Source organism: Neohortaea acidophila (genome assembly GCF_010093505.1).
Source record: "Neohortaea acidophila strain CBS 113389 unplaced genomic scaffold BDY17scaffold_1, whole genome shotgun sequence".
Lineage (NCBI taxonomy): Eukaryota > Fungi > Ascomycota > Dothideomycetes > Mycosphaerellales > Teratosphaeriaceae > Neohortaea > Neohortaea acidophila.
In genome coordinates this window covers 1,304,381-1,326,178 of record NW_022985510.1, presented here as the reverse complement: position 1 = coordinate 1,326,178, position 21,798 = coordinate 1,304,381, and the positions used below count along the sequence as shown (strand labels likewise).

The 21,798-nt window shown below is 55.7% G+C and overlaps 15 protein-coding genes across 15 annotated transcripts; 10 read left to right on the top strand and 5 right to left on the bottom strand.

The window, feature by feature from the left end:
- Nucleotides 1-519: 519 nt before the first annotated feature.
- Nucleotides 520-1,283, top strand: BDY17DRAFT_314573 (rho2 like protein; the record flags this gene model as incomplete). The annotated part of the gene is made up of 4 exons (XM_033735831.1): nt 520-551; nt 607-685; nt 739-938; nt 995-1,283. 4 exons carry the CDS (start codon nt 520-522, stop codon nt 1,281-1,283), a joined length of 600 nt encoding a protein of 199 aa, XP_033594151.1.
- A 769-nt stretch (nt 1,284-2,052) lies between these two features.
- On the bottom strand, nt 2,053-3,216 carry BDY17DRAFT_314572 (cyclin-like protein; the record flags this gene model as incomplete). Its single annotated transcript, XM_033735830.1, has 2 exons — nt 2,053-2,426; nt 2,505-3,216. The coding sequence occupies 2 exons, from the start codon at nt 3,214-3,216 to the stop codon at nt 2,053-2,055; spliced, it is 1,086 nt and encodes a 361-aa protein (XP_033594150.1).
- Nucleotides 3,217-4,185: 969 nt separating this feature from the next.
- On the top strand, nt 4,186-4,568 carry BDY17DRAFT_306948 (ATP synthase complex subunit H-domain-containing protein; the record flags this gene model as incomplete). Its single annotated transcript, XM_033735076.1, has 2 exons — nt 4,186-4,236; nt 4,290-4,568. The coding sequence occupies 2 exons, from the start codon at nt 4,186-4,188 to the stop codon at nt 4,566-4,568; spliced, it is 330 nt and encodes a 109-aa protein (XP_033594149.1).
- Nucleotides 4,569-5,032: 464 nt separating this feature from the next.
- Nucleotides 5,033-5,644, top strand: BDY17DRAFT_320110 (uncharacterized protein; the record flags this gene model as incomplete). Its single annotated transcript, XM_033736388.1, has 1 exon — nt 5,033-5,644. One exon carries the CDS (start codon nt 5,033-5,035, stop codon nt 5,642-5,644), a length of 612 nt encoding a protein of 203 aa, XP_033594148.1.
- A 100-nt stretch (nt 5,645-5,744) lies between these two features.
- BDY17DRAFT_289228 (uncharacterized protein) lies at nt 5,745-7,159 on the bottom strand. Its single transcript, XM_033732325.1, has 4 exons — nt 7,077-7,159; nt 6,295-7,021; nt 6,127-6,235; nt 5,745-6,065 (listed from the first exon to the last, which is right to left on the bottom strand). The coding sequence occupies exons 1-4, from the start codon at nt 7,119-7,121 to the stop codon at nt 5,828-5,830; spliced, it is 1,119 nt and encodes a 372-aa protein (XP_033594147.1). The 5' UTR covers nt 7,122-7,159; the 3' UTR covers nt 5,745-5,827.
- Nucleotides 7,160-8,232: 1,073 nt separating this feature from the next.
- BDY17DRAFT_320108 (cytochrome P450) lies at nt 8,233-10,345 on the bottom strand (the record flags this gene model as incomplete). The annotated part of the gene is made up of 3 exons (XM_033736387.1): nt 8,233-8,663; nt 8,719-9,467; nt 9,516-10,345. The coding sequence occupies 3 exons, from the start codon at nt 10,343-10,345 to the stop codon at nt 8,233-8,235; spliced, it is 2,010 nt and encodes a 669-aa protein (XP_033594146.1).
- A 204-nt stretch (nt 10,346-10,549) lies between these two features.
- Nucleotides 10,550-11,609, top strand: BDY17DRAFT_14069 (uncharacterized protein). The gene has a single exon (XM_033729507.1). It carries the CDS (start codon nt 10,755-10,757, stop codon nt 11,313-11,315), a length of 561 nt encoding a protein of 186 aa, XP_033594145.1. The 5' UTR covers nt 10,550-10,754; the 3' UTR covers nt 11,316-11,609.
- Nucleotides 11,388-11,899, top strand: BDY17DRAFT_306944 (uncharacterized protein; the record flags this gene model as incomplete). Its single annotated transcript, XM_033735075.1, has 2 exons — nt 11,388-11,603; nt 11,660-11,899. 2 exons carry the CDS (start codon nt 11,388-11,390, stop codon nt 11,897-11,899), a joined length of 456 nt encoding a protein of 151 aa, XP_033594144.1.
- Nucleotides 11,900-12,372: 473 nt separating this feature from the next.
- BDY17DRAFT_320106 (uncharacterized protein) lies at nt 12,373-12,973 on the top strand (the record flags this gene model as incomplete). Its single annotated transcript, XM_033736386.1, has 2 exons — nt 12,373-12,514; nt 12,576-12,973. The coding sequence occupies 2 exons, from the start codon at nt 12,373-12,375 to the stop codon at nt 12,971-12,973; spliced, it is 540 nt and encodes a 179-aa protein (XP_033594143.1).
- A 272-nt stretch (nt 12,974-13,245) lies between these two features.
- On the top strand, nt 13,246-15,145 carry BDY17DRAFT_342307 (FMN-dependent dehydrogenase-domain-containing protein). Its single transcript, XM_033738015.1, has 3 exons — nt 13,246-13,494; nt 13,598-13,921; nt 13,979-15,145. Exons 1-3 carry the CDS (start codon nt 13,405-13,407, stop codon nt 15,062-15,064), a joined length of 1,500 nt encoding a protein of 499 aa, XP_033594142.1. The 5' UTR covers nt 13,246-13,404; the 3' UTR covers nt 15,065-15,145.
- Nucleotides 15,146-15,152: 7 nt separating this feature from the next.
- BDY17DRAFT_342306 (phosphoenolpyruvate phosphomutase-domain-containing protein) lies at nt 15,153-16,318 on the top strand. The gene has a single exon (XM_033738014.1). It carries the CDS (start codon nt 15,498-15,500, stop codon nt 16,278-16,280), a length of 783 nt encoding a protein of 260 aa, XP_033594141.1. The 5' UTR covers nt 15,153-15,497; the 3' UTR covers nt 16,281-16,318.
- Nucleotides 16,319-16,786: 468 nt separating this feature from the next.
- Nucleotides 16,787-17,035, bottom strand: BDY17DRAFT_320103 (uncharacterized protein; the record flags this gene model as incomplete). Its single annotated transcript, XM_033736385.1, has 2 exons — nt 16,787-16,840; nt 16,901-17,035. The coding sequence occupies 2 exons, from the start codon at nt 17,033-17,035 to the stop codon at nt 16,787-16,789; spliced, it is 189 nt and encodes a 62-aa protein (XP_033594140.1).
- Nucleotides 17,036-17,089: 54 nt separating this feature from the next.
- On the bottom strand, nt 17,090-18,483 carry BDY17DRAFT_289211 (uncharacterized protein). Its single transcript, XM_033732324.1, has 3 exons — nt 17,623-18,483; nt 17,477-17,555; nt 17,090-17,411 (listed from the first exon to the last, which is right to left on the bottom strand). Exons 1-3 carry the CDS (start codon nt 18,140-18,142, stop codon nt 17,261-17,263), a joined length of 750 nt encoding a protein of 249 aa, XP_033594139.1. The 5' UTR covers nt 18,143-18,483; the 3' UTR covers nt 17,090-17,260.
- Nucleotides 18,484-20,120, top strand: BDY17DRAFT_289209 (proteasome regulatory particle subunit RPT6). Its single transcript, XM_033732323.1, has 2 exons — nt 18,484-18,899; nt 18,961-20,120. The coding sequence occupies exons 1-2, from the start codon at nt 18,665-18,667 to the stop codon at nt 19,893-19,895; spliced, it is 1,170 nt and encodes a 389-aa protein (XP_033594138.1). The 5' UTR covers nt 18,484-18,664; the 3' UTR covers nt 19,896-20,120.
- BDY17DRAFT_289208 (uncharacterized protein) lies at nt 20,121-21,615 on the top strand. The gene has a single exon (XM_033732322.1). It carries the CDS (start codon nt 20,529-20,531, stop codon nt 21,339-21,341), a length of 813 nt encoding a protein of 270 aa, XP_033594137.1. The 5' UTR covers nt 20,121-20,528; the 3' UTR covers nt 21,342-21,615.
- The last annotated feature ends 183 nt before the right edge of the window (nt 21,616-21,798 follow it).

Below are 21,798 nucleotides of genomic sequence, written 5' to 3'. Positions count from 1 at the left end.
TCCTTTACCTTCCCCATCCGCCCTCCGCCGTGTGCACCCTCCCCCCCGTTCTGCGCCGCCGCCGACACCGTCTGCACCGGCTGCATTCTTCGGACAATCGCACCGCTCCGCCCCTCCGCCCGCAGCAGCAGTACTAGGCTCCGCATCTGCGCATTGCGTGGCCCTCCCTCCACCCCGTTACGGCCAAAGCCTCCGTGCTACAGTACCCTATTGGAATCCTTCCCTCCCTTCCTCCCGCTACACAGCATTTCAATTGCCGCTCCGCCTCCTCTCCCCGAATACACACTTCCTTCCTCCTACTCCACCGCTACGGCGCGCTATTGCTCCACGCGACTCCTCCCGCTTGCTCGGCGCCAAAAATAGCCTAATACCCGCAGCCTGCAGGAGGCCCTGGCTCAAGGACTGCACTATAAGAGCTGCAGTCCAGACGTGCTGCATTTCTACACGGCCACTGGAGGCCGGAGCGTGTGAGAGATACTGTGCTGAGCGCCGCTCCATCTCCCTCGCCCCTACCCCACGATGGCACAGCAGGACAACTCGGTGATAAGAAGGTGTGTCTTCCCATATCCCACCTCGACCACCCACGATGCTGATCCTCGCCCATAGAAAGCTTGTCATCATCGGTGATGGCGCCTGCGGCAAGACCAGTCTCCTCTCCGTCTTCACTCTCGGCTACTTCCCCACAGTACTACGCCCTCACCTTCACCCTGCAAGCAACACAGCTGACCCATACAACAGCGATACGTCCCCACCGTGTTCGAGAACTACGTGACCGACTGCCGTGTCGACGGCAAATCCGTCCAGCTCGCCCTCTGGGATACCGCAGGGCAAGAAGACTACGAACGCCTACGGCCATTAGCATACAGCCAGGCTCACGTCATCCTCATCGCATTTTCCGTCTCCGGGCGAGATTCCCTCCAAAACATCACCACCAAATGGTACGCTCCTCAGTGCCCCCAACCATTCACTCCCACTCACCACTGACTTCCTCCAGGCACCCCGAAGTCCTCGACCGCTGCCCCGGCGTGCCCATAATCCTCGTCGGCCTGAAAAAGGACCTCCGCGACGACCCCGTAGCGCAGGAAGAGATGCGCAAACGTTCCGAAAAGTTCCTTACGCCGGAAGAAGGCGAAGACGTGCGGAGGCGGATACAAGCGAAGAAATACCTCGAGTGCTCCTCGCTGACGGGCGAGGGAGTGGACGATGTCTTTGAAGCGGCCACGCGGCAGAGCCTGCTGAGCGCCGACCGAAAGGAGAGGAGCGGCTGCTGCGTCGTCCTTTAGAATCTTTCCCCCCTTCGCCGAAGAGTAGAACCTCTCGGGCGTGGGAGGAATGAGAATTCGGTCCGCGAGGTTTCACATCCTGGCCCTCGCGTCGGGCCAACTTGCTACCGATTAGCGAGCGAGAACAGCACATGCATTCGATTTTCGCGCGGGCATGCATAGCCGGATGGAGTCGGAGAAGATATCGCTCGGTGGGAGGTTCGAGCACCCGAAGTCGATCCTGCGACACTGACGGATGGAATAGAGAAAAAGCGCAGTCGTTTCTTTTCTGGGGGATGCTTCTTTTCTACATTACGAGTTCCGAACTAATGGAAATAACGGTCTTTAAACGTGCTTGTGGTACTCGTGTTAGGAACTCTCACTTCCATATCGTCCGCCTATGCTGTGAATCAAATGACGAGCGAGGCGATGGCACGGGAAGAGATGCTGTGGTACAATTACATTGACTTTTCCGCCCTCATGCCGCATTCTAGTACTACTCGATACAAATACTTCGATTCCCATTCCCGTCATCACAAAGTCATGCCCGGCTGTCTGTTTGACTGAAAAGCAAACCAACCCACAGATACCTGTATGCCCCCGTCTAACAATTTTCGACGCCCACCCGGCTTCGTCGTAGGGGAGAATGCAACTTTTTTTTTGGGTAGGACCGCGGTGGAACAATGTGCAGCCCTCGTATTCACAACGACTTCTTCTCACATAGCGACTTGCACCAAGCGTCCGCAGCAGCAGCGTGATCCTCCGCCTCGGCAGCCTCCGTCCCTTTCTTCTAGGAAGGTCGGGGCAGCTTCACGGGATCGGCACCGCGGCTCAGAATCTCCTCGGTGATGATCTTCTCCTTGTCGTTCCACATCAGCTTGTACGCGTGGCGGATCGTGCTGTCGCTCACGCCCGCCACCGCCTGGATCTCCTTGGCAGTCTTGGGCTGGCCCATAAGGTGCCCGGCCATGAAGATGCATGCGGCGGCAGTGGACAGCGGAGAGCGACCGGCCAGTGATCCAGTTGTGTTCGTTTTGGCTGCGAGCAGCGTAGCCACGTTGGCGGCCTTCTGATCCATGTCGAGCATGCTGCAGTATCGTGCGCAAAGATCGCCCGGGTCGGCAGTCCCGCTGCCTTTGTAGGTGTCGAGTGCGACCACAACACCTGTATCATCATGAGTGTTTAGCAAGACTTCTTGAATCTCCGCGAGGGAGAGGGAGCGGAAGAGGCTGGAAGACTCACCGCCTGCCAGCATCGACGTTTGGCCCTCTCGCACCTTCTCGCGCTTCATCAAGAAATTCTCGAGCAGCTTGAACGTACGGCCGATTTCCTTCTTGCTGACCTTGGTCAACTCCATCACTTCGCGGAACGACCGGGGGACGTTGTTGCGGCGGCAGGCCAGGAAGACGCAGCCAGCAATGAGAGCTTCTTGGCTCTTGCCCTTGAACAATCGACTTTCGTCGGCGTCTTTGTAGAGGTGCTTGGCGGTGTCCACCACGGATGGGGTCAGCTGCCAACCCTCGCAGAGAGCTCCGATTTGCTTGTATGCTTGCAGGAGTTGCTTGTTGCCCTTGTCCACGTTGGACTTGTTGTTCGCACGATACAGATCGTTGCTGCGCATGCCACCGTCACCGAAAGCAATGTTGGTGTTGAGCTGAGCGCCGTTCAGCAACGAGTTTGGGCCATCTCCCACACGCGACGGGTCATCGTTCCCCTGATCATCGTTGGAGAAGGTACGCCACTCCGAGCTCTGATCGATGGAGCGCTCCTGCAAGACCAGGCCACATTCGCCACACACCATGTCGCCACTTGCGTGGTCTTCCACGAGCCACGGGGGATCATCTCTACATTCGCGGCAAATCAACCTCACGTTCAGATTCTGCTGCCACTCGTCCGATTTCTCCGGTTGCCTATGCTCTTCCGGTAGTTCGCCGGGAGACAACGCTTGCACCATCGTTGCCAACGGCTTGCGCACCCTGAGGTGCTTTGAAATGTCGCAGTTCGCAAGACGTGCCGACGCTCGCTTCTTGATGCCCTTGGACGTGATACGAAGTTTGTGTTGCTTAGCGTAGCAGCGGATGAAGAGCGGGGAATACGTTTTGGCGGTTGAGGACGGTGTGAGGCTGCTGAAGATTGGCAGCTGTGAATTCACACAGTCAGCAAGCTGCGCGCTACCGACAAACAAGTATAAAGAAGTTCTACAGACAGGGCGGTAGTGATGACTACCGCCACTGCTCGCCTCTGTAACACCCCAAGCCAGGGGGACAATCACTCACCCTCACTCCTTGTAGATGGCGCTGTGACAAGCAATCGGCGTTACGATCGAGGCAGTGCGTCGAAGTGAGAGAGGGTATATGTGAGAATGTCGCGACGAGGATCCAACCGTTCTAACCAGTGAAGGCGTCCGAGAGACGGGGCGTAGGCACCGTGGTCTCACAGAAGTAGAAAGGTTGGCGGATCGCGACGAGGGGGCGGACAGCGCTGTCGCGGGCGCGTATCGCAGGATCGAGCGAGGCTATCGTCTCAGCGAGTGTGTTGCGCGACTGCTGCACGACGGTGGGCGAAGGGAGAGGAGGAGGGAGTGGTGTGAAGGAATCAAAGAGGTTGGAGGCCGGCGTGAAGACTTTGTCCTTGCTTCACTGTTCAGCGCTTGGCGAGTGGCTGAGTCATATCAACGGACAACCAATCGGCTCTACCCGAGAGAATTTCCTTGGCATTCTCCAGCTTTGCCGGAACGACGCAGACGCAGAGCTCTCCTTCTGCCTCCGGAAGACACGAGTGGACAGTCCTCCTCGACGAAATCACCGCAACGATGCTCGCACAGTCATTAAGGGCTTCGGTATGGTCCATTGGAGAGACTCGAATGCACGGGAACTGACAATGCCCCAGCGCCAATCGCTCGCAAGAGCCCTCCGGCAACAACATGCCCTCCCTCTTCGCCGCACCCTCATCACCCCCACAGCCATTCGACAGGGTATGCAGTGCCCTCTACCCAGCTTTCTCGACTGCTCTACGTGTATCTAACAGACGTGGCTAGCGGACCAAGTGCAAGACATGTACCTGCGCGAACTGAAGGCCTACAAGCCCACCCCAGTGAAGGCGGGCGATGAGAAGGGACACGTCCAGGAGTTCAAGCTCCCCAAGGCCCCACAGTCTCCCGAAGAGGCCAACCTCGAGAACGACCTCAAGTCCTACGAAGATCAAGTGCCCGAGGTGGAAGGGCAGGCGGCCAGTGGTGAGTCGTCGCCTGCGGCGGAGCAGGACTGGTTCGAGGAGCCAGAGGAGGATGAGGAGGCACACCACTGAGCGACATCTCATAGAGGAGCATGAGTGTGGGCGTGATCTGTAATGTACAAATCGAGATTTCTGAGTGGCCCGTCCAGTTCCCCAGTTTCATCCTGGCCTCGCCACCGAGCAGATTTCGGTCATCAACAGATGTGCTTGCCCCGGTGAGTGGATCTCTTATCTTATTGTGCGATGATGACCATCATCTCTTCTCTCCGGCTGCCCAATATACACCCTTACCACGGGACTATTTCGCACAGTGCTATATATAAAGCCGATGGCCTGGTTCATCTCATCTCTACACTTTCCACTCCAAGCACACCATCGATCTCTACAATACCTCCACCATACACACCGCCTCGGAGACCTTCCTCTCCGGCCGAAGCAGCCAGCCCGTCAGCAGTACTCATCCAGTGGCACCAGACGGCCCTCAAGTCCACTCTCAGAAGGGCAACGCGGGCAACAAGCACACCGCGAACTTCAGCATGGCGCCCTCATGGTCCACAAAGGCCGAGAAAGCGCCCCTCCTGCCTCTCACCGCCCAAGACCAACCGACCGCCGCCAAACGGACGGTCACCATCTACCTCAGCCGTGCTCTCATCGGCGAGATCGAACACGCGCTCGACGTCGACATCGATGACAAGGCAATCGAGATAGCCGCCCCGTCTCGCCCTCGTGACTCGACACGCCGAACGTCCGGCAAAATGTTCGTCCTCTCCGCTCCTGAGCCTGTCGACGAATCGTCCATCACGGAACACGTCCTTCTCGCCATCAGCTTCTGCGTCATTCTGCTCGCGGGCGTCTGGGCAACCGCCGTCGCTCTGACCCTCGCCCTTGACTTGCCCGTGGACATCTTCGGCGATGACTTCCTCGGATTCACCTTCCTTCTTGGCAGCGTCATGGCTGCGTGTTTCGCCTTGATTGCCATTAAGAAAGCAAACGGCGAGCCTGTTACGCCGTTCTTGATGTGGAGTGCTTTTCGTGAAGTTGGCAGGGTGCTGGTGTCGATTGGGGGTCTGCTGGTGGCGGTGGCGGTTACTGGTCAGCTCATTGTGGACTCAGTGTTGATGCCTGTCGTCTCCAAGCTGGTGCTGTGACGGTGGTCCAAAACGGGACATGTGGGTTGACTTAGGACAGGCACGAGCGAGTATTGGTAGCCGAGACTGAGAGAGCGCAAGACAGTGTGATTAAATTAATCGACTACTAAAATACATTACAATTACTTGGTCTTTTTCTTGTTCACTCCGCTGGTAGCAAGGTAGATCTATCTTCCGATCCTTCTACCACCCAAAGAACCACCCACCGCTCTTCTTCCCCTCATCATGATCATGCTCATGCTCGTGCTCGTGCTCATGCTTGTGCTCATGGCCCTTCATGCCGGTGTGACGAGCACCGCTGTGGGTGCCGGTGTGCTTCGGCTGAGGGTAGATCTCGGTGGAAATATGTTCGTGATCCCATGTGCCGGTGATCGTGGGGTGGTGGGTGTGCTGACGATGGTCGGTGTGGTGGCCATCATGACTTTAACGAGAGTCAGGTCAGTTCGTCTGCATCTAAGAAGTCCGCAATTCATTGGACTTACGAGTGCTTTTCACCAGGGTAATCGGCGGGGCCGACGCCGTACAGGGGCATGCTACGAGCAAAGACGCCGCCGAAGCCGTCTTCATCACGGTCACCGTCGAAATCGAAGTCTATAGCAATCGAGTCAGCATCTTCCAGTATTGAGAAGTACGAGAGCCTGGCTGCTTACCGTCATCATCATCACCCCAACCGCCGACCTCGCGTGGTCCAAAGCGACCATGGAAAGACTCGAAGACATGATGCTTGGGCTTCGGCTTCTCATGACGGGCCATCAGGTAAGGCGCAGGCTTTGGCGTCTCCATAGGAGCATGCGGGTAAGCGGCCTGGCTGGCGCGGTGATGCACGTGGTGATCATGATCGTGGGCCCGAGCCTGCCAAGCCTCGGCCTTGTAGCGCGCCTCCCTGGCCCTCTGCTGGTAGTACTCGGTCATGTCGTGGTTGTATCCGGCACCTTCGTTATCGCCCTTGGCCTTGCAATCGTGGTACTTGGCGGCGTGGTGGTTCTGCTTGGCCTTGCAGCGGTGGTGCTCGGCCTTGTGCTTGTGGTGTTCCGAAGTAGGAGTACTCTCGCCATGGGCTTTCTTCTCGTGGTGCTTGCGCTCGTGATGCTCAGCGCACTTGCTGTGGTGGTGAGCAGCCTTCTCGTGGTGCTCTTTGGCCTTCTTGTGCTCGTGTTTGGCCTTGTGCTCGTGTTCTTTGGCTTTCTGATGGCACTTGTCTTTCTCCGCACCATCCTTGCCTTCGGCCTCCTTGTGGTGGGCGGCAGCCTTGTGCTCGTGCTCGGCGGCCTTGTGGCCGTGCTCCTTACCCTTGTGCTCCTCCTCCTTGGCCTTGTGCTCGTGGTGCTTGTATGAAGCTGGTTCGGCGTCTTTGCCTTCTTTTTCGTGCCGCTTCCCCTGCAGTATGTCAGCGATGTATACAAGCAGCAATTCATGGAAATCATCTACTCACCTCGTGCTCGTGCTCTTTGGCCTTCTCTCCATGATGCTCGGCCATGGCATGGTGATCATGCTCATGAACTCCATAGCCGTAAGGGCTGTAGGCAGAGTAGGCGGTAGGAACGGGGTGGTGGTCTTGCTCCTCACTCCAGCCAACATCGCGGCGAGACGGCATCCAAGCGGCATGATGCTCTTCATGACGATGGTGCTCATGCTCGTGCTCGTGGCGATGGCGGGGCTCCTCCATGCCATTCCACGCCGGATCCCAAACGTCGGGACGATAAGCCACCGCGGCCGACGAGAGTACGGCAAAGGTGGCGATCGTCAAAGGGGCTGTAAGATGCATGATGCAGGAGATGTCAAATATGGAATAGGATTGATAACTTGATGCACAGGAGCGTCAATGTAGAAAGGACAAATCGGCGCTGGATGGATAGGAGAGGTACGAATATGAAGAGAAGAGAGCAGTCCAGGACAAAGGAGAGATGGACTATATGAGGGCAGCCAAGCACTTCCTGTCAATGGGCATAGGAGAAATAATGAAATACTTTCCGCATTCAGCGTTGACGGTCCTTTGACGCTTTCAGCGGCATATTCGCGCCATGGAAGAACTCGACGATTGCGGAAAGAGATCGCATCTGCCGGGGAGGGCTTCATTGTTCTCCATCGTAGGGAAGACCGAATGGCGTTCGTGGTAGAGGCTGCGTGTAGCACGCCTGGATGATCGTGGAAGGGCGACAGCTCAGGTGTAGTACTTATTTGCGCGATAGACGCCAGTGGATGAGTTCCAATTACTTAGGGTCAGATGAAAGGCCAGGCGGAAGGTTGCGTGGCTGACCTGCAGCATTCCAATGCCCAGGTCTGGAATGCCGCCAGCCCCTCACACGTGATGCCAACCTCTTCGGATTGTAATTCTCCACTGCAATCAGCTTCGTATATATGCGGTCGCGGTCAGAGGAAGCTGGTTGCGAGTAAATGTAGGACGTGTGCGGCGAGCGAGGGGAAAGACGAAGATAGGTCAAGAATTGATGCTCGATTCGGCGAAATTCGTGAGGCGTCACGTGAACAATCTATCGCTGGCTTCGTCGCTGTTTCATCACATCACCGTCGCTGAAGAAATGCAAAATCGCTCAAATCACCGCCCTGCCTGCGCCGTACCCCAAGTCCAGTCATGGAGCTTCTTCAGGAAGCGAATCCAGACTTCTAAGAGACGCATGGCGCGGCGCCTGCCAAACATTCCAGTCAGGCCGCCATCCTCTCGCAAATATCGGCGACGAATCTCCAGTCGACTGTGCAAAAGACCCTTCTCGCGCCTTGATTGGGGTGAAGACGAGATCCAGCGGTGCAAGACTGATGGTGAAATGGTCTCTGGATTCGTGCAGAAGTCTTGATCCGTCTTCGCCAGGTGCCAGGCTGACGTTGTATTCCGACAACAACCTTGTCGTCAGCGTCCGCAGTTCCGTCAAGGCGATGTTCTTGCCGATGCAGCTATACGGCCCGGACAAGAAAGGTACGAAGGCTTTCTTGTGTTTCACGAGGTCGGGGCGGCTGTACCAACGTTCAGGGATGAAGGAGTCGGCCTCGGCGTAAATGTCCGGATCTGTGCTCATAGTCAGCCAAGATTCTCCGTTTCTCAAGACCGCTCGAGGACCTACTTCGATTCAACGAATACAAGGGCATGTTGAAGTTGGTCCCTCCAGGAATGAAGGTTCCTTCTCCAACACATAGCCCTTGAGCACCAACCATGCGATACACCCCTGAAGGACCAGGGGGGTGCAGTCGTAGAGCCTCATTGATTGCGCCGTTTAGATGCTGACAGTGGGAAATGTCTTTGTCATGCCACTCTTCCACTCCCGCTATGCACGCTTGCGTCTCCGCCCTGATCTTCTCGACATCGGCCGGCCGCTGCGCGAGATTGTAGAACAGGTACGTCAATGCTGCGGCGGTGGTGTCGCTTCCGCCCACGATCAGCAACCTTGCGTCGTGTCGAAGGAACTCATCTTTCTCAAGATGTTCTTGGTCGCCAAGGGACTTGAGAACCCAGTAGAGGATACTGCGGTGGTCTTCGGTCGAGGGGTCCGCCTTTTGCTGTGCCACGCTTTGTCTTCTGTGCACTGCCTGCTGCACTTGTGCATCGCAGAAGTTGTCGAATTGTTTCCTTTGCAAAGCGCGTGTTCGATCGGGCTGCACGCTACGGAAGGCGTCGGGTTTCGTGAGGCCTGACAGTTCTCGAGGGAGTAGCATGGTGCTGAGTCTTCGGAGCGGTTCGATGCCCAACTTCTGTATTGCCACGGTGCTGAACTTTCTCATCTTGACGGCGCGCTCGACTTGTGCGTCGCAGAAGGAGTGGAATCCGCCGGTGCCTCCGAAATCGAAGGGAATCGGTCTGAGTAAGATCACAAGCCTTGATCATGTTAGAAGCAGCTTTCAATGGAGGGAGATGCAGCCATACCACATCGGAAACGTGAGTCCAAGTCCCGCCAGGCCTTCCGTGAGCAGCTCCAAGGCGTGATGTTTCTTATTAGTCTCCAACATCTTATAGTCAACGCCGAAGACCAAAGATCCCATGATGTCGAATGAGTAAAGGCTGAAAAGCTCGGACACATTAATGGGAGTCGGTCTTGAGTCAACCTGAGCAACGCGGGCGAGAAATTTGTCGTTGAACTGCGTGACCTTCTTCTCATATTGGCGCAGAGCCTTGTCGGAGAATGCTGGCGACCAGAGCCTTCGACGTCGATGATGTCCCTGAATGGTCCGCTCGTTCCACAGCGATCCAGTCGGCCAGTCAAAGTCGTACCAGCTGCCTTTGGTCACTCCAGCCTTTTCAGACCCGTGGTATGCCGGCTCCACGAGGTCGGGATCAATGATCGACAGTGAATTCGCGCCAGTCCGTACATACGGGCCGTATTTCGCATGCAACGACTCCAGAATCCGATATTGATTGTGACCTTTGCGAGACTGCGAGGCGATCCAGAAATCCGTAAGGCGAGCCGAGTATGGCCCGGGAAAGCGGTTGAGTGGGTTGAAGAAGAGTCGGTAACATAGCGTGCTACTCGCAGCGCCTATCACGTAGCATAGTGTAATCTGTGTCGTTGCGATGCCTGCGAGCCAGAAGGTAGGATAAACCGCTCTCGCCCAAACCACTTGACAAACGATAATCGCCGCGCAGAACAGGCCCAGAATGGCGTAAACGTTGCGATGGAATTCATAGCGATTGAAATAGAAGACATGAGTAGCCACGCCGGCGAGCAAGGCACCGAGTTGAGGCGTGAGACTTTCCATTTTGAGCCGTGAACAGTGAACCAACTGCTGGAGTCTGTCAGGACTATTTATCTCGTCAAGCTCTTGGACAGACAACGCACAGCCCCTTTGCAAATCTGCCCGGCGGACGCGGACGCGCCGCGAGCATAATCAGCGTCCAGTTCCTGGAATCGTGCAAGCGCAAGAGGTATGCAGCTCAAGCTCCATACCCATGTGATAACAGCCGGCATCGGACTGCCATTCAGAGATTTGCAGGAGCAGCGAATCGTAAGGCGGCTAAGCGGAACGCGCTGTAAGCATGGAGGGAGGCTCCATCCGCAGCGGGCGGAGTCTGAACGCGTCGCAACATGTCGTCCTCGACGTGGCTATCATGGCAGTACCACGAAGGTGATGGCGATGCGCTCTCCAATTCTTCCGCGACTGAAGAACCATGCCACTGGAGTCTGATGCAGTCGTCCGCGACTCTGTCAACACTCTTCGCTTGGGAGTAGGACCCTACACCGTCTTTTTTGTCTTTTCCCAAAGAGGTATATGCACGAAAGAGCTTCGGAGTGGAGGAGTGAAGTGCAGCTTTCGACAGCCCCCACTCCGGCCACTCAACTTCTTCCGGGCACCGCGTAGCCTGCAGCTCCCTGAAATGGCGAATACGACAAACTCTCGCGGCCAATTAACCCGGCTTGCAGCGTTCGCCTTGCGAAGTGTCGGCTTTCCATTCGTGCCACGACATCGGTGGTTGGCACCAAAAGCTTGGGCTGCCGGGATGTTCGAAGTGGGCATGCTACGAGAGGGATCGACGCCGTATCGTCGTCGAAAATCGCTGTCTAGCTCGGTTGCTAACCTCGAAGCAGAGCATGCAGAGCAACAACGGCCGTCCCGCATTCGCATGTGCAGGAGTGCTTCCGTCGTACAGGAGAAAAACCTTTCCTCAAAGCAGCTCGGCTATGCCGGAGTGATGTGCCTGCATCGATGGCACACATCTTACAAAAGCTGATCCCGGTCAATTGCTCACCCGATCGCTTTCGTCTGCTAGTTGGATGGCCGTGATACTTGCTCGTCCCGCCCCATGGTCATGGACAAAATCGCAGAGAATCAGCTACGCGTATGCGCGGAATGGATCGAAGGCTTTGAGCACCCGACACCAGAAAGCGTGATCCGACATCGCCATGAAGACTGCGTCCACATCCAACGACCTCGCTCAATGGGCATTCCCATCCGCAACAATGCGCAGTACAGCAAGTATTTCACCAAACTGCTGATCCCGAGTCTGCACAACTTCAAGGTGCGTGTGTCGATGGAAGAGTTGCTGGCGCAGGCGTGCAGCTGACGAGCAATCAGGTGAACTGGAAGGTCCTGAGCAACGACCCCACGAGGAACATACTGGTCTTCTTCGCCACAGCGCACGGCGATAGCGCAGTTGGACCGTACGACAACGAATATATCTGCATCCTCCGGTACACCAAAGACGGGACGCAAATCACGCAGATTGAAGAGTTCCTCGATTCCAAGTTCACGGCCGACTTTTTCGCAAGGCTGTACCTCGATTCTCACAAGAAGAATCCGGCGGCAAAGCTTTAGCTTGTACACGAACGAGTTCTTATCTCATTCGATTTGCTTAGCACTGTACATAGTATAATCTATCAAATGGAGTGACTATCGGTGCTCCTACGTCGTTCCCATGGCCGAACTCAAACCACCCTACACGCGCTAGTAGCATCTCTTGCATAGAGGTAATCCTCTTCTAGCCTCCTTCCTAACATCGATACATATTAGTCCAGGCAACAGATGATTCGGCGTGGAAGACGAAGGCAAGGATGTGGGGGCTGCGCTTGTCTCAATCGGGCAGTTTCGTGAATCTGGCAAGTACTTGTCGTCGACTTCACTCCTCTTCCACTCACCGTGAGAATACACCCATCATCACTTCAAAGTGAGCATTGAGCAAAGACGGTATGAAAGGTGCAAAGCGGGCGCAAGTGCTCGTGGCCGTGTTCCTACCGCCACTGCTCCTGTCTCTTGCTTTCATCTTTCGCTTTCTATACCTCTCGCCCCCGATGTCCACTCTTCCTTCTGGACCCTATCCGGGCGACGGAATCATACCTGATGCTGTTATGGTCTATGATCAGACGAAACTCGTCAATGCTGCACCGGCGGATGTTTGGCCCTGGGTGTTGCAAGTTGGCAAGGGCCGAGCAGGTTCGTTCACACCTTGTACCCTCCTTGACTCAACACGGGCTGAATACAGGACTATTTACAGGGTGGTACACCCCGCAGAGCTGGGAGAGATATCTGCCCAGAAGGTTCCATGCCAGTCGATCTATCAACCCCGAGTGGCAGCAGTTGAAACCCGGCGACCAAGTAGACGATTACGGGTTCAGCGTTGACGACTATTTCATCGTCTCCGAAGTCCAGCCTGGCCGGGCGCTTGTGTACAAAAGCGATCGATATGGTGCGAGCTTCTCATGGAGTTTGGTTCTGCACGATGCGTCCGAGGGCAGTACACCTGCTACCCTGCTTCATCTACGGTTCAGAGGCAAGATTGCGGCTACTGGGGTTAAACGGCGAGTGATAGTCTGGGGTGGCGGTGTGCTTGATCGTTTCACTACGGCGCCGATGCTGGCGGGACTAGCTGAGCGGGCGGAAAAATCAAGATGAATTGGTTTGCAGCACTTTGAGACTGCACCGGAGGATGTATTGCGGAGGAACGAGGCTGTCGACGCTCCTCGACTGCCGGGCATCTCGACCGCTCTCTTCGGCTAACCTGCTCTTCCTCTCTCCCGAGACCCGGGATTTTGCGGGCTTGGTGGTGAATGTCAAATACAAACGTCTCTGATTGGCTCAATCGATCTTGCGGGGCTGGGGTTGGACTCGGGCGAGCCTCGGCCATCCGCCTATATCTCTCTCCATTGACGCCATCTCTGCTGCTATCCTCATAGATTTTGTTGATTTAGAGCCTGCTGGTGGACTGTCATTATTCACTTCTTAGCCAAGACCCTTCGAGCTTCCTTCAATCCATCTTCAGACCCCACTAACCTCGCGACGAACATCCCATTCCCGTGTAAGAGCAGGAGTGGTCGGTGGCAATAATGACGCTCACAGGCGAGGAGATTGCCAAACACAACTCAAAGGAGTCTTGTTGGGTTATCGTACACGGAAAGGCATACGATGTGACTGAGGTGAGTTTCTTCCACCTTTCTGCACAGTCCAACACGACATTGCCACTCTGCATGCATTATTCAAGTCAGCCCGATGAATTCCAGTTGCTAACGACTTATCCAGTTCCTTCCCGAGCACCCGGGAGGGCCTCGAATCATCCTCAAATATGCCGGCAAAGATGCAACCGAAGAGTACGAGCCCATCCATCCGCCCGACACACTTGACAAATACCTGCCGAAAGAGAAGCACTTGGGCGACGTGAACATGGACACCGTGGAGCAGGATGAGAAGGCAGATGATCCAGAAGAGCAAGAAAGACAAGAGAGGATCAAGTACATGCCAATCTTGGACCAGTGCTTCAACTTGATGGATTTCGAGGCGGTGGCAAGACGGGTCATGAAGAAGACGGCTTGGGCATACTATTCCAGTGGCGCAGATGATGAGATTGTAAGTCATGCAGCGGCATATGACCGTCAAGACGTTGGCTAATAGCTTGTCCTACAGACCATGCGAGAGAATCATTCCGCATATCACAAGATCTGGTTTCGACCGCGGGTGCTGGTAGACGTCAAGAACATTGACTTCTCCACCACTATGCTCGGAACGAAAGTCGACATCCCCTTTTACGTTACTGCCACCGCCCTCGGCAAGCTGGGCCATCCGGAGGGCGAATGCGTCCTCACCCGCGGCGCACACAAGCACAACGTCATCCAAATGATCCCCACGCTCGCCTCGTGCTCCTTCGACGAAATCGTCGATGCCAGACGCGACCCCCAGACCCAATGGATGCAGCTCTACGTCAACTCCAACCGTGAAATCACCAAGAACATCGTGCAGCACGCCGAAAAGCGCGGCATCAAGGGCCTCTTCATCACCGTCGACGCGCCGCAGCTCGGGCGAAGAGAGAAGGACATGCGCTCCAAATTCGACGACACCGGCTCCAACGTGCAGAACTCCGGCGGTGACAACGTCGACCGATCGCAAGGCGCTGCTCGCGCAATCTCGTCCTTTATCGACCCCTCTTTGTCGTGGAAGGACATTCCGTGGTTCAAGAGCATCACCAAGATGCCCATCATTCTCAAGGGTGTGCAGCGTGTCGAGGACGTGCTTCTCGCCATCTCTCACGGCGTGCAGGGTGTCGTGCTCTCCAACCACGGCGGTCGCCAACTCGATACCGCGCGCTCCGGCATTGAAGTGCTCGCAGAAGTCATGCCCGAGCTTCGTCGCTTGGGCATGGACAAGCAGATCGAAATCTACGTCGACGGCGGCGTGCGTCGCGCCACGGACATCATCAAGGCGCTGTGTCTCGGCGCGAAGGGTGTGGGCATCGGTCGACCTTTCCTCTACGCCATGAGTGCGTATGGTCTGGACGGCGTGAACAAGGCGATGCAGTTGTTGAAGGACGAGATGGAGATGAACATGCGTCTCATTGGATGCACGAGCGTGGATCAATTGACGCCCGACATGGTGGACACGAGGGCTTTGAGCTCGCACAACACCGGCGTGCCGCAGGACACTTTGGGACTGAATGTCTACGATCCGCTCAGTGGACCACAGCCACAGGCTACGAAGGAGCGATCGAAGCTTTGAGGGGTTATTAGGTTCGTTGTTGGATTTTAGCACACATGTAGGATTCGGTGTATATACAGGTGTAATCAATCGTTCAAAGCATCACTCACTCTATGACGTGCGTCTTTTGACTTTCATCTGACAGCGAAGGGCGCGCTGATCATCGCTCGTAAGATCCACCGTGTTGGCTCTCGAACTCGACGTGGTCCCGCATCCACCTGCTGCATGGGGACAGAGCATGACGAGCCGCCCAGTCTTCTGATGCGCATCTCATCATATTCAGGTATACATCATGTAGTATCATAACTGCCTTGTGATTCAAAGGGCGCGCGACTACATCGAAACTGGACGTCGAGCATACAGCACTCTATAAGAAGGAGCGACATCCAACCAACAAGCCATCACATCCAACAACCTCACTCCACTCGGCACTCACATCTAACACAACAAAACCATGGCATCCCAAAACGACAAAGCCCGCAAACTGCGCGCCCTCTGCAAACCCGGCGACCCCCTCGTCCTAACAAACGTCTGGGATCCTCCAACAGCCAAAATCGTCAGCCAGCACCCGCGCACCCAAGCCGTCGCAACAGCCAGCTACGCCCTCGCAGCCGTCATAGGCATCGAAGACGACGACCTCTCGCTCGAAGACAACCTCGCCGCCGTTCGCCGCATCGCAGCCGTGCTTCAGGACTCTGAGATCCCGCTTTCCGCCGATATGCAGGATGGGTACGGCGATGTGGCGGAGACGGTGAAGCAGTTCATCGCCGCTGGCGCCGTGGGGGGCAATTTGGAGGACGTGGATAATGCTGTGGGAGAGTTGAGGGGGGTGAGCGATGCTGTGTCGCGGGTGGTGAGGGCGCGCGAGGGCGCGAGGGAGGCGGGCGTGCCGGATTTCTGCATCAATGCGAGGACGGATGTGTTGCGGTTTGGGGGCAATATTGGGGATGCGATTGCGAGGGGGCGCGCGTACTTGCAGGCTGGCGCTACGACTGTTTACGTTTGGGGCGGGCCGAAGGGGAGGGGCGTTAGTCGGGAGGAGATTTGGGAGTTGGTCAAGGGGTTGGGAGGGATGATTAATGTTAAGATGAACCTGCGGCCGGGGTTTTTGACGAGGAAGGAGCTGGCGGAGTTGGGGGTTGCGAGGATCTCGATTGGGCCGGAATTGTATGCTCGGGCTATGGATGGATTCAAGGGTGCGTTGGAGAAGGCTGTGGACGGGCAGAGCTTTGAATAGTGCTTGTAGCTTGAGGAGATTAATTGGCATATCAGACCCATCCAAGTCAAGCCCCTTCCACCCGCTTCTGCCCTCTCGAACAGGAGTTCAAGAAGGCGCTCCGGCTTATTTGGGATCTTGTTTGCTCTGTGCCTGTGTGGCGGCATACCGTAGGCTCACGGGAAGGGTGGAGCGGACAGTTACAGCGTGGTGCTGTGGCCAAGGCGGGTATGTGCTGTTTGGATGGCAGAAATTCTCGGGAGAGGGGAGGTATGGACGTTCGAGAGTTGTGATTTTGTACACTGAGAAGCCATGTCCATCTCGCTCTCTATCACTTCGGCGCTGTGACAATACTTCAATCATAACGCCATCGCTATGCACATCCCAGCTCCTATCGTACACATGCCTCTGCTTTCCTCGCACATCGAGTTGGTGTCGGTGTTCTGGGGGTAGGGTAGTTGATCAAAGGCTGGACTCGTGTTAGGATTCGGTGCATTGCGCATAAGTATATCACGAGATGTCGGTACTCACGGAGGAAGCAGGATTTCACTCCAGCTGCTGTGCAAGAATGCCACGCCCGCCTGCGCATTCGAATTAGCACCACCGCCTCTCGTAGGCCTGTGACCGAGGGTAGTTCATACAGCGAAGAAAGCGACGCTGGTGACGACACTCCGGTTCTCCTGCTTCGTGACCTCGTTCAGAAAATTGCGAGCGTAGCCTTTCGGTTGCGCGGGTCGGCCAAGCGCAGTGCCGCGGATTTGGCCTTTGGGTGGCATAGTGATCGCGACGAGATGGTAATTGCGTGAGGCGGTACAGGTGGTGAAAAGTCGGTGTTGAAAGGAGCGAGATGAAGGAGATGGAAGAAGTTCAATCTTGGACGACAAGTGAAGCTTGAGACTTGGCGCGGAAGATCTTAGGGTATCGTAACCCTAGCTACATCACCGCTACATCACCGCCTTTGCCAATGACATAAATGGCAGACGTAACAAGAACGATAATCATCAACTTTGCACAAGCTGTCCTTGGCGATTCAAGACGATACCGTCCTTCCCTTCGCTCATGCCGCTTATCAGGTAGAGGATGACGTTGGAAAAGGCGAACATTGCTCGGATGTCGTCTGTGATTTCCCGGACTTTTGGTCGGTATTGATCGCTGTGTTGGCGGGTACGCGTTAGCACTACGTCTACTAGTCCAAAAACATCCACGGGCAAACTCACTCGCGCGGTTTCAGCAGGAAGTTGAAATGATCCTGTGCCTCAGTGTACGGCTCGTATGGCTTCGCGTCCGCTTTGTCGCCTTGCAGTGGGTATTCGTCAGCGACCAATTCGATCACTTACCAGTCAATCGGACAGCGGAGACTCACCTTCTGCGACAATATTACATCGCACTTTATCCTTCGACACCTCCGAGCTTACCTGTTTGTTCGTCTTGAGCAGCTGACCCACTGCATGCGAGGCCTGGGCATCGATGTTGGCAGCCTGAACGACGGTAGTCACTACCGAACCGCCGTCGATTCCTCCCTCCATAATCTTAGCACACCTCGCGGCCAGCTTCTCGTGCGCGGCCAGCGTGTCGGCATCATCGTCCGCGTTGATGAGATTCACCATCCCATTGATCCGATCCGTCTTGAACACCTTTGTCGCATATTCGATAATCTCGTCTACGGCATTGTCGTCGGTCAACTTGCACTTCCAGAACTGGAAATGACTGTACGTGGATGCGGAGAGCGTGTCGTCTTTCGGCTTGTTGTCGACCCCGAGCACGAGAGCGTTGGCCTTGAGCAGAGTGTTGCTGACAATGACCCCGACGGGCGAGGAGGCATTGGTGACCACGATGATCTTGTAGGCCAGATTCAGTGGACTGTAGCGCTCGATGATGGACATGGTTGGGCGGTGTGTGCTCGCAAGCTCCGGCTACGACAATCTTTGCAAGAAAGAAACGGCGGACGAAGGGGAGGAGTTGGGAGTGGGAAGTAAGTGCGGCTTTATACCGGCTGCTTGCTAGTCAATCCCTCCCTGCGATACAGTTCGCCGACCCGTCCTGTCATTCTGACTATAGAGATCGCCGACGCTCCTCCTTCCCCCCGGCCATCTGCCAATCCTCCCACATCGCAAGCAAGAGTGCCTTCAAAGAGGGGTATCTGTGGGACATTAAGGTAGCGACGGGCGAGAGCTAGTTAAGCTTCACGCCACAGCTGAAGTCGGACTAGACTTCGCTGGGTAAACTCTAGTTCGACTTAATCAGCAGTTGGACATGCGCGCTGCGTATCGTGTCTGCCTCTGTCTGTCTGCACATCACCTCCTCATCGTCAACCACCACCTCTCCATCTCTCCATCGGGCGCATTTCATCACAGTCCCGGCTGTCGGTCATCTCTCCCCCTTACACAACGCCAGAATAGCCCATCATGGCGCTGGACAACTTCTACAACAACAAGATCGAATCGATGAAATTGGAGATTATCCAAGGGCAAGCCATCCTCCGTCGATTAGAAGCGCAGCGAAACGAATACAACAGCCGCGTGCGCCTGTTACGGGAAGAGCTGGGCCTGCTGCAACAGCCGGGAAGCTATGTGGGTGAAGTGGTGAAGGTGATGGGGACGAAGAAGGTGCTGGTCAAGGTGCATCCCGAAGGCAAATATGGCGAGTCTCCTAAACACCATGCAGTACTTCATCGAAAGCTAATCGGTGTCCTCTCTTACAGTGGTGGATATTGCCGACAACATCGACATCGCCAAACTCACGCCAGGCAAACGCGTGACGCTCCTCAGCGACAGCTACAAACTCTCCTCCCTCCTCCCCTCCTCCGTCGACCCCCTCGTCTCCCTCATGATGGTGGAAAAAGTGCCCGACAGCACCTACGACATGATCGGTGGTCTCGAAGAGCAGATCAAGCAAATCAAAGAAGTCATCGAGCTCGGGCTTAAACACCCCGAACTCTTCGAATCCCTCGGCATCGCGCAGCCCAAAGGTGTCCTTCTTTACGGCCCTCCGGGTACCGGCAAGACGCTGCTGGCCAGAGCAGTAGCCCATCACACCGACTGCAAATTCATCCGAGTGTCCGGTTCCGAGCTCGTACAAAAGTACATCGGTGAGGGAAGCAGAATGGTGCGTGAGTTGTTCGTCATGGCGCGAGAGCACGCGCCTAGCATCATCTTCATGGACGAAATCGACTCCATCGGTAGTTCTCGGGTGGAAGGCAGTCAAGGTGGAGACTCGGAAGTCCAGCGCACTATGCTCGAACTCCTCAACCAACTCGATGGGTTTGAGAGCACCAAGAATATCAAAATCATCATGGCCACCAACCGGCTCGACATCCTCGATCCCGCCCTGCTCCGCCCCGGCCGGATAGACCGCAAGATCGAATTCCCTGCTCCTACGGTGGAGGCGCGAGCGGACATCCTTCGCATTCACTCTCGCTCCATGAACCTCACGCGCGGCATCAACCTGATCAAAGTGGCGGAGAAGATGAACGGGTGCAGTGGAGCGGAGTTGAAGGGCGTTTGCACCGAGGCGGGCATGTTTGCGCTCCGAGAGCGGCGTGTGCATGTTACTCAGGAGGATTTCGAGCTTGCGACGGCGAAGGTGTTGAACAAGCACGAGGACAAGGAGATGAGTTTGAGCAAGTTGTGGAAGTAGAGGCTCAGACCGTCTGGCTTGGGGAAGTGGGAGATTGTTACGAATGCATAGCGGGTGATAGACCAGTCAATGTACTAGTATCAGAGCCTGGCCGCCCTTGTGTTGACGGGACCTATTACCGCGTTGTCGTGCTCGCTTCATCAAAGGCGAAATACTTAAGCTTTGACTAAACCAGTCGTGGCACGTGTTTAGCGGAGAACCAGGAATGATCAATAACACCAACCAACCTCACTCTCTTCTTTCAACCACCTGATCTTCATCGATTTCAAGACAGCTAAGTGCTGCCTCACGCAATCAATGCCGCAGCGATGGCGAACCGCCTTCGCCCCTCGTCCGCGTAAGCAAGCCACTGTGGCGGAGGCCGATCACGAGCTCGACCGGTGAAAGCGGCACGTCGCAAAGGTACAGTATCTTGAGCTTGACCACGTTGCTGCGGTGCATTCTCTCCCATCCTCTCCCGTCACTTCTGCTCATCATGATTTCTTTGCATTGTCCGTCATCTCTCATGGGCACGCCGTTGCCAGTACAGAGCTCGGCGAACACGTCCGATTCTTGACCCTTGCCAGCATCCTCGTGCATAGCTAGCACGAACAGGCCCAGCGGAGCGGAGGATATGCTGGCAAATATCGCGATATGGCCCTCATCCGCCTCCTGCAGCGCAAACCCAACGGCGAAATCGGCGTCTGCGAGCCCGCCAGCTACAATGCCCCCGCCTACGGAATCCTCTCTCACACCTGGGGCACAGAAGAGATCCTCTTCCGAGACCTGAAGCCCGGCGCGGACATGAGCAGGACGATGAGCAAAGCAGGCTGGCGAAAGATCGAGTTCTGCGCCCAGCAGGCCGCAGCCGACGGCCTACAGTACTTCTGGATCGACACGTGCTGTATCGACAAGAAGAACGCGGTCGAGCTGAGCGCGGCGATCAACTCGATGTTTCGGTGGTACCAGAGTGCCGCGTGCTGCTACGTCTATCTCTCCGACGTCTCGATCAACGAAGGCGGATGGCAAGAACAGTTCAGGAGGAGCCGCTGGTTCTCCCGCGGCTGGACGCTGCAGGAACTCCTCGCGCCGCGCACCGTCAAGTTCTTCTCGAGAGAAGGCCAGCTGCTGGGTGACAAGTGGTCATTGGAAAGGGAGATCCACGAGACCACCCAGATCCCCGTGCAGGCATTGCGAGGATCGCGCCTTGCTGAGTTTGGGGTGAGTGAGCGGATGGCGTGGGCTACGGGCCGTCAGACGACCATCGAAGAAGACCAGGTGTATTGCCTCCTGGGCATCTTTGAGGTCTTTATGCCTCCGATATATGGAGAAGGAGACGCACATGCATTCTCCAGGCTGCGGGAGGAGATAGAGAAGCGCCTGCAAAGGCATGCGGTGGAATCCTTGCGTGGGCTGCCAGGTTCGTTCAGTTTCCGCGGCCTCTCTCTACCAGAGTGCATGTATTGACGAGCTACAGTTCCCTCGTCTTCGACCGCTCTCAATGCAAGGACTTTAAGCTCAAGGAATCCAAGACTGGAAGCCTGCGAAGACGAAGAGGAGCAAAGAAGGAGAGATGTCGCAGTAGAACCTCATTTCCACACGTCGGGATCCTGTGACCGCACACCAACTTCCTCTTACGATACTCGAGCGCTGCAGGCAGCCGGGATACCGAATATGCCTCCGCCTACATCAATTAGAGCGCTAGAGCTCAAGAGTTTAGATAGATCGTTTGACCTGTGGTAGTAGGAATTCGCCTTACATACTACCTAGACCAAAAGGTCAATAAACCGAATTATACAACGTCCATGTCCAAGAGAAATGTGCCATTTCTAAGTAGTTTCGGTTCAAGAGTTACTGCCGAGACCAACGCCCACGCTCAAGAATGCCGCCAAACATCCATCTGTCAAGCACCAACCCATACACC